Source organism: Glycine soja, chromosome 9 (assembly GCF_004193775.1).
Source record: "Glycine soja cultivar W05 chromosome 9, ASM419377v2, whole genome shotgun sequence".
Lineage (NCBI taxonomy): Eukaryota > Viridiplantae > Streptophyta > Magnoliopsida > Fabales > Fabaceae > Glycine > Glycine soja.
The window spans coordinates 3,693,707-3,701,370 of record NC_041010.1 but is presented as its reverse complement, the minus strand read 5'-3'; the positions used below and the strand labels follow the sequence as shown (position 1 = coordinate 3,701,370).

Below are 7,664 nucleotides of genomic sequence, written 5' to 3'. Positions count from 1 at the left end.
AAATCTAGTTTAATTAGTTATTTTTAATTCTTACTAACAAAAGTTTATAATTATAATAATGTCTGAAATTCATACTTATAAAATTTTAAATATTTTTACATCCTTACAAAATTAAAACGTGTTATTTTTTATAGCCAAAACATAATATAGTGATTTTTTATATTTATTATACAATATAAATATGACGATTTTTTATATTAACAATAAAAATATGATGTTTTTTATATTAATTATGTATATAATTGAGCTAAAATATCATTTTTAGCACTTTTTTTATTTTTAACCCTAATTCCGATTATAAAATAACCTGTTTTATGAGAGAGAAAAAAACATACTAGAAAATTTGCAGCAATGATTTCCGAAAATTTTCATACTAATAAAACCCCTGGTAGTTGGCTAGTTGCAAATGCCAAAAGCATGGAAGTAGTTATTCCACAGTAATAATAGTTTGAAACAGAAAGTTGATAGACAAAAGGGTTTTTTTCTATAAGTAGTTGGGTCCTTCCTCCATTCACCATTTCCCTCCAATCCCTAATTCCCAAAATTCACAGACACCAACCAACCATGTTCACTCAAATTCTTAGATAGTTACTTAGTTAGCTCTTTCCGCCATGGAAGGTAACAAGGACGAAGCATTACGCTGCGTTCGCATCGCCGAAGAAGCCATCGCGTCGAGAAACAAAGACCGCGCCCTCAAATTCCTCAAAATCGCGCAACGTCTCAACCGCGATTTGCCCCTCCAATCCCTGCTCGACAAGTGCAACCGCCTCGATTCTCACACCGCCTCCACCGCAGGCGGCAGCGGCGCCTCTCTGGCGAACGGCCACTCTCCTCGTCGCGAGGGCTTAGACGTGGAAAGAAATTACACGGAGGAAAACGTGCACTTAATTAGGGAAATCAAAGGAAAGAGCGATTATTACGCGATTCTAGGATTAGAGAAGAGTTGCTCCGTGGAAGAGATTCGAAAAGCGTATCGGAAGCTCTCTCTCAAAGTTCATCCCGATAAGAACAAAGCTCCAGGCTCCGAAGACGCGTTCAAGAAGGTTTCCAAGGCTTTCAAGTGTTTGAGCGACGACGGTTCCAGAAGGATGTACGACCAAACCGGAACCGCCGCCGACGATTTCGAGAGCACCGAGGTAAACACGTTCCGGCGTAGAAGAAGAAGAACGGCGACGACGCGCGATTTCTTCGAAGACGAGTTCGATCCGGACGAGATATTCAGGGCGTTCTTCGGACACTCCGACGTGTTCGGAAGAAACAACCACGTTTACCGAACCCGCGGCGGGATGGGGAATCCGAATCATCAGCATAGGCATGAATTCAATGCTGGAGGATCGGGAGGGAGGCATCACAATGTGATGCTTCTGATTCAGCTCTTGCCGTTTTTGATTATTGTGCTGCTCGCGTACTTGCCGTTTTCGGAGCCTGAGTATTCCTTGCACAAGCATTACAGCTACCAGATTCCGAAGACCACGGATCGGCACGGGGTTCAGTTCTTCGTGAAGTCGGCGGCGTTTGATGTGAATTATCCGCCCGGGAGTGATGCTCGTGAGGCAGTTGAGGAGAGTGTGATGAAGGATTATAGGAGTATGCTGAGAAGATACTGTCAGGTGGAGATGCAGAGACGGAGCTGGAATAGGAATCTGCCAGCTCCTCACTGTGATAAGCTGCATAACTTTGCAGTGATGGCATGAAGGTAACCTTTTCTTGTCTGTTCTTTTTTTGTTTTTTGTTTTTGTGCAGGGTGTGCAGGAATTGGTTTGGTTTCATTGATGGATTGAAATAGGCTTGCTTTTTGCTGTTTTATGTTGGATGGTGATTGTTTTGGAGTTAAAAGTAGTTTTTGTACAGCCTTTATTGCTTGGTATATTGCTGCTTGAAGACTAATTGGTAGTGTGAGGGGAGTTTTCTGAGGTTGAGATAAGAGAAATAGATTTGATGCTTGTTGTCCAGGATTTTTAGATTTATTTTGCGCTCATTTCTGGGGTGTGGTATTCTTTATTGATCTGAATATTTAAAACTCTAATTATGCTATATGCAAGTGAAGTGGTCATGAAATTTAGCTTTAAAGATTGGAATTCATTTGACAATCTAGATTTTTGTTAAGGTACATTGTTCAAGTCTGCAAATATGGCATTCTTCAACCAGTTCTAGTTTGTTTATTTAACAATTAGATAACAGGATTAATGCCCTGCTCCCCTAGTTTGCTTTTCGTTAGGATATTGGAAACTCTCACACTTTGTTTGCATAGGAATGAAATTGAGAGGAAAGAAAAAGAGAGTATAGAAATTGAAAGGGATTTTAAGTGGCAAATGTGTTGTGGATTGGATTTAAGGAAGGAATGAGTTGAGCTAATTTGTTTTCAGTTGTTTGGTTATTTTGAAAAGTGAAGGAAAGAAATAATAAAGTAATAAAAAAAAGACTATTTACCCTTTTCAAAAAGGTCCAATAAAAAATGTCATAAACAAAACAAAGAAGATATATTTGGGGATACACTGAACAGCAGCAAGAAATCCCAGTATTGAGTTTTACAACCAAAGAGAGGAGGATCGCATCTCCTAGCGATTAAGCCCAGAATCAATGCATACACGCCCTAAGAAACCATAAAACCCCACTTATACGCAACCCAACCAATCATGGATTATTTTCAAGGACCAAGAGTATCTATGACAAACTGATGAGTATTTCAGACCAAGTTGGGAGCCAGATGACAAAACCATCAATCCTTCAAAAGCAACATAAGTGAATCAATCAGAAGAAATAAACACAACAATTTCAATTGGTGCATGCATTGTCCAAATAAAATAAGTGGGCACCCAAAGTAACAATGAACAAATAGAAAACATTTGCAAGCCATCCATGCAAGCTGACACCAAAGGCAACAAAAATGAACATTTTCAAGCTGTTCATACAAGAATTCATCAAGGGTATCAATCAAAATCCAAAATTTTCCAAATGAAACAATTGGAAACCCAACAAAAAAGGTTATTTTTAAAAATTAAAAGCCATATAAAACCCTGCAAAAGAACTACCTTATGGTCAAGTTTTATTTTCATATATTCCAGAAATGGAACAATTAAAGCAAACATAATCTCCCCCTTTACCCTTATCACTATATCCCCTTACCTGTTCTGTATCTGGGAGAGCCCTCTTCCTCCTGTGACTCTTATCAGTTCCCCCTACCCTTATGACCCCTATTTGTCCTGTCCCTTTATCTTCCTCCAGTGAGGTGGAGGAGGAAGAGAGGGTGGAATATGAGGCTGCCAAAGAGATTCGGCTTATTCAGAGGGTTTCTAATTTTGGTGCCTGAATTGCCTGTATACTTGAGAAGTTGTTGTCTTGGTTGCAGCTATTAACAGTAAAGAAAGGAAAGTAAGGAACCAAGAAGTTCCTGTGATATTTCCTCTGGTTTCATGCTTTGGACAGTAGGAAAGGAAAGACAAATAGATGGGGTCCAACAAATTTTACCATTTCTCACCTATATTTCCCTACCATCCAAATGGATGAAGTATTTTGTATCCCTCTCATTTTACTCCCTCCCAACTCAACTAAAACAAACGAAGTATTGTGTTTGGTTGGATGGAGGTGAAGGGAGAGAAGTAGATTTTTTTTCTTTTCAATTTGAGTAAACATTCTCCTTACGTGGTGGGATTTTATAATGGGAGGAATAAAATGAGATTATTATCTAACCTTGGAATCATTCCTAATTCATTTACATTTCCTGTAAACATTTTGAAATTCTCTCAATATAGGAATGATATTTATCCTTCCTGACCCTTTCCTTTGTAACACTACTGTCCAAATATATCATTAGTGCTTCAGAGGTCTTATTATGATGTTAGCAGTCTTATTTGCTTACATTCACACATGAGGGTGTTAGTGGTTTGTATCTTGACATCTAGTAAATTTTATTATTTTACACAGAATTTCTGTCAAATACATTGTTTCAATAAGGTGTTAAAGCATTACCATCCTTCATGGCCTAATCTCATTACTATTCTGCTTTCGAGTTTCTAATAATCTTGAACTCTTGTCCCCCCGTGTGTCCATGATTCTCTTTCACATTGGCTGTGCACATTAGTGACTTCACTCACTGCAGATGTTTCAGTTTCAATCACTCCATTGTGTTGTTGCCTTTTTGCCATGCTCTGGTATATGGAGGAGCTTAAGCCTCTCTTTTCCAGGTGATCAACACAGAGTCTGAGTCTTTACTGGTTACTGCAGATGTTTCAGTTTCAATCACTCCTCTGTCATCTTGGAACTGCCTGACTGTGTCTCCACCACAATTCCCCTGTTTGGTTTTGTTCCTTCTCTGGTTGGCCTTGTTCCTATGTGAGATTTCTCTGCCCATCTTTCTTTGACTCATTTTTTCTCTTTGGCTACTGTATGCCTATGTTAGGGCTGTTTCCTTTCCTATTTCTTCATTGGTCATTGTGTTCTTACCTCTTGGCCTTGTTTTATTGTTGTGTTCTCTTCTAGCGGGAAGCTGTGATCAAGTTGACTCAAGTTAAGCCAGATATGGTTTTTATCATTCTAGAAGTCTATTACTCATGCATGGCTATGTATTGTTTCAGCCATCTTTTTTCTTTTTCCTGGTTGTGCATCATTGCAACCATCATTTTTTGCCATGTTGCCTCTCTAGTATTGCTTAAATTTCTCCATTTTACTGAGTTACCTCTTCATCTATGTCATTTTTTGCATCCTTTACATTAAATTTTGCTTTTATGTTACAAGCTGTGAGCTTAGTAGGTTTCAGGTGGAGTCCTTGAGGGTGCAATATTAAATTTTACTATGACTCTTTTTAGGGGTCTTATGATCTAAATAGTCTTAAATGAGCTGGATTTTTTTTTTCTGGTTGTATAATATAGATAGATGTTACGGGTTGAATCTAATGCATAATTTCTCTCAGAAGTTTGTTTTCACACTTCTATTTTCATTTCTATTCAGTAATGCTTTATTTGGTGTCAAGTATAAGGAAAATAAAAGTAAGTGCTTAAGTGGAGATTAATAGAAAAAGGGAGGGAATAGTTGTGATTCTTCTTTCAGGATTGATTGGTTTAATGTTATACAATTACAAACTAAAAATGTTTCAAACATTATTTATCTGATAAACGAATAAAAATGAAAAATAATTACTAAATGACTTCTGTGTTTCTTTACAATTTGGTTCTTTTGTTAGTATGCTGATGTATTTTAAATGGTGATCATATTTATGTTAAGTGCAATAACATTAAAGGGGTAAAGTCCCGAATGAGAAAGTGGCTGCATCAAGAGGATAAAATCCCTCCGTTCAAATCCATCCATCAAAGACTCTCTAATTCTAATAATTATTAAAAGTTCAGGATAGTAATTTGTGCTGTACTTTTTCTCAGTTCTTCTGTCCTTCCCTTGCAGCAAAAGTGGCTACATGGATAGTTTTTTCCTTGGCTCAAGGAAGTCTTGTATCAGTTGCTGAGTTTTTGTGCACATTTTATTCTTCAGGATATCTAATATAGCCGTGGGAGTGGCTCTTATTACAGGCTGTATGCTAACTGAGTAGCTGCCAGTCTAGTGCTGTACACTTCTTGCTGTGAGAAGTCTGATAAATATGCTTAAAAATGTGTTGTTATTGTTTGAGGGATATATGGATGGGATTATCTATTATGCTATATACGATTATAATAGATGCAGAACATGGCAGCAAATAATTACTCAAGTCGTAGTCATAAGTATCAGCAGTTGGGTATTTGAATACAAGCCCACGATCTGAGTTTTCTATATTACTCGAGGGTAACAGGTTATATATATAGTTGTTGTAGGCATGTGATAAAGGAAAGCAACCTATTGCTTCATTCAAGTGAGTTACTATTACATCAGTTAAGAAAGCCATGTAATCATCTGATTGAATTTGTTTTTTACCAGGTTTGTGAATTTTCCTTTCCTGTCTCTGTCTGGTAAGAGTACTACTTGGATTGGTGATTAAATGTTGGACTCCGGTGACACCATTTTACGGTAAAAAAAATGGCAAAACAATAATCTAATGCATCTTGCTTACTCATACAGTTTCAATTACGTGTGATTCCCCTTTCTGGATCTGTTTTCTTTTCAATATATGAAACTTTCAAATGATTGGGATGTGAAAAATAGGATGTTCAACATGCACACAGGCATCATATGAAAACAAGAATGAAATTCACTTGGCTGATGAGTATTGAACCATAGAGGTCATGAGATGCAAAATATTTGGATCTCGGTCCTCACTGTCTCTGCTTGTTTTCCTGGATACATCGTACAGATCAATGATAAGCACCTAGTTTATTATTAAAAGCACATGCACACGGATATTGTTTGGAGGCGGATTGTCAGTTGGTACAGCATCTTTTGTGGATCTTCGGTGTGAAGAAGATTCTCTTTGCCTCTTGTTGATGTTTTTGCATAATCTTGACTGAAGCATAACTACTTAGCACTATACTAGTAAGCAAAAAATTTCAAAGTCATAGACCCAAAGGCAGGCTGGTATAACCGCTAGTGTGATCAAACAAAAATCGTCCAATGATGTTATAGTAAAGATGATTTTTTTATGTATTGAGTGTTATTTACGAGATTAGTATTACTTATATATATATATATATATATATATATATATTTACCATCGTATTATTACAAAATAGTTTCCATCGGAAATATAAGGGGGTGTTTGGTTTGGTTGTTTTCTGTTTTCATTTTCACTGAAAACAGAAAACGGTGATGAAAATGTGTTTGGTTGGATTTCTGAAAACATTTTTAGTGAAAATGAAAACAGGAAACAACCAGAAAATGAAAACAATACATTCTCATTTTCAGTGTTTTCAGTTGAGAACAAAAACCTCATTTCGGGTAAAATGAAATTGCGCTGGCAATGAATGTAATTTTAAGCAAATCTAAAAATAATAAAAAAACAAGAAGTCAATATATCATAAATTTTCAGTATTTTTATTTCATGAAAACAGAAAACAAGAAGTCAAACCAAACATGTTTTCAGAATTCTAATATTTTAAAAATGAAAACAGTTTTTCGAAAATGAAAACAAGAAATGAAAACAGAAAATGAAAATGCAAACCAAACACACCCTAACTAATCTTCATCAGAGATTGTGAACATATTTAAACATATGTAAGATAAATATTTTAATATGATTTATTCTATACTCAAGGGTCAATTAAAATTTAAATTTTGAATTATTTAATTAAGAAACATAAATTGTTATTATTTGTGTCAATTTTTGTTGGTTGATATTACTCAGTTAATATATAATAAGTAAAAAAGAAATAAGAGTATTTGAAGGAAAATTCTGGACATTATTTCAATTGTGTGCTTAGATAAGAGACTAGACAAATTCATTATTTCTTGGGTGGTAATGGGGATGAGCAAAAGTTTTATCTAACTAGATCCCCACCCAGAATAATAAATAAATACTACGAAAAAGTTTTCTTTCTTTATTATTTGGGCCAAGCTTGGGCTGGAAGATAAGGATGATAACTGATAACTTACCCGTGTTTTGACATCTTCAACTTGAAAAGAGTTTAAGGGGAGTTTAAAAATCTGAATGCGTTGATAGTTTAGGTATTTTATAGTGAAATGTCATGTATAGTAATATTGGTTTTTTTTTTTTTGTAACAATAGTTTTAAAAGGTTATATTCGAGAT

General features: G+C 35.8%; 1 protein-coding gene across 10 annotated transcripts; it reads left to right on the top strand.

Moving 5' to 3' along the window:
- The first annotated feature begins 399 nt into the window (after positions 1-399).
- LOC114367397 (chaperone protein dnaJ 49-like) lies at positions 400-6,574 on the top strand. 10 transcript variants are annotated; one of them, XR_003657182.1, is made up of 3 exons: positions 400-1,696; positions 4,225-4,332; positions 5,482-6,560. XR_003657182.1 is itself a non-coding variant. In XM_028324576.1 (2 exons), the coding sequence occupies exon 1, from the start codon at positions 612-614 to the stop codon at positions 1,692-1,694; it is 1,083 nt and encodes a 360-aa protein (XP_028180377.1). In that variant the 5' UTR covers positions 400-611; the 3' UTR covers positions 1,695-1,696; positions 5,902-6,574. The 10 variants fall into 10 exon arrangements, 6 of the variants coding, with proteins under 6 accessions (XP_028180377.1, XP_028180372.1, XP_028180374.1 ...); XR_003657180.1 differs by having other exon boundaries at positions 5,395-6,560; XR_003657181.1 differs by having other exon boundaries at positions 4,185-4,332; positions 5,395-6,560.
- Positions 6,575-7,664: the final 1,090 nt, after the last annotated feature.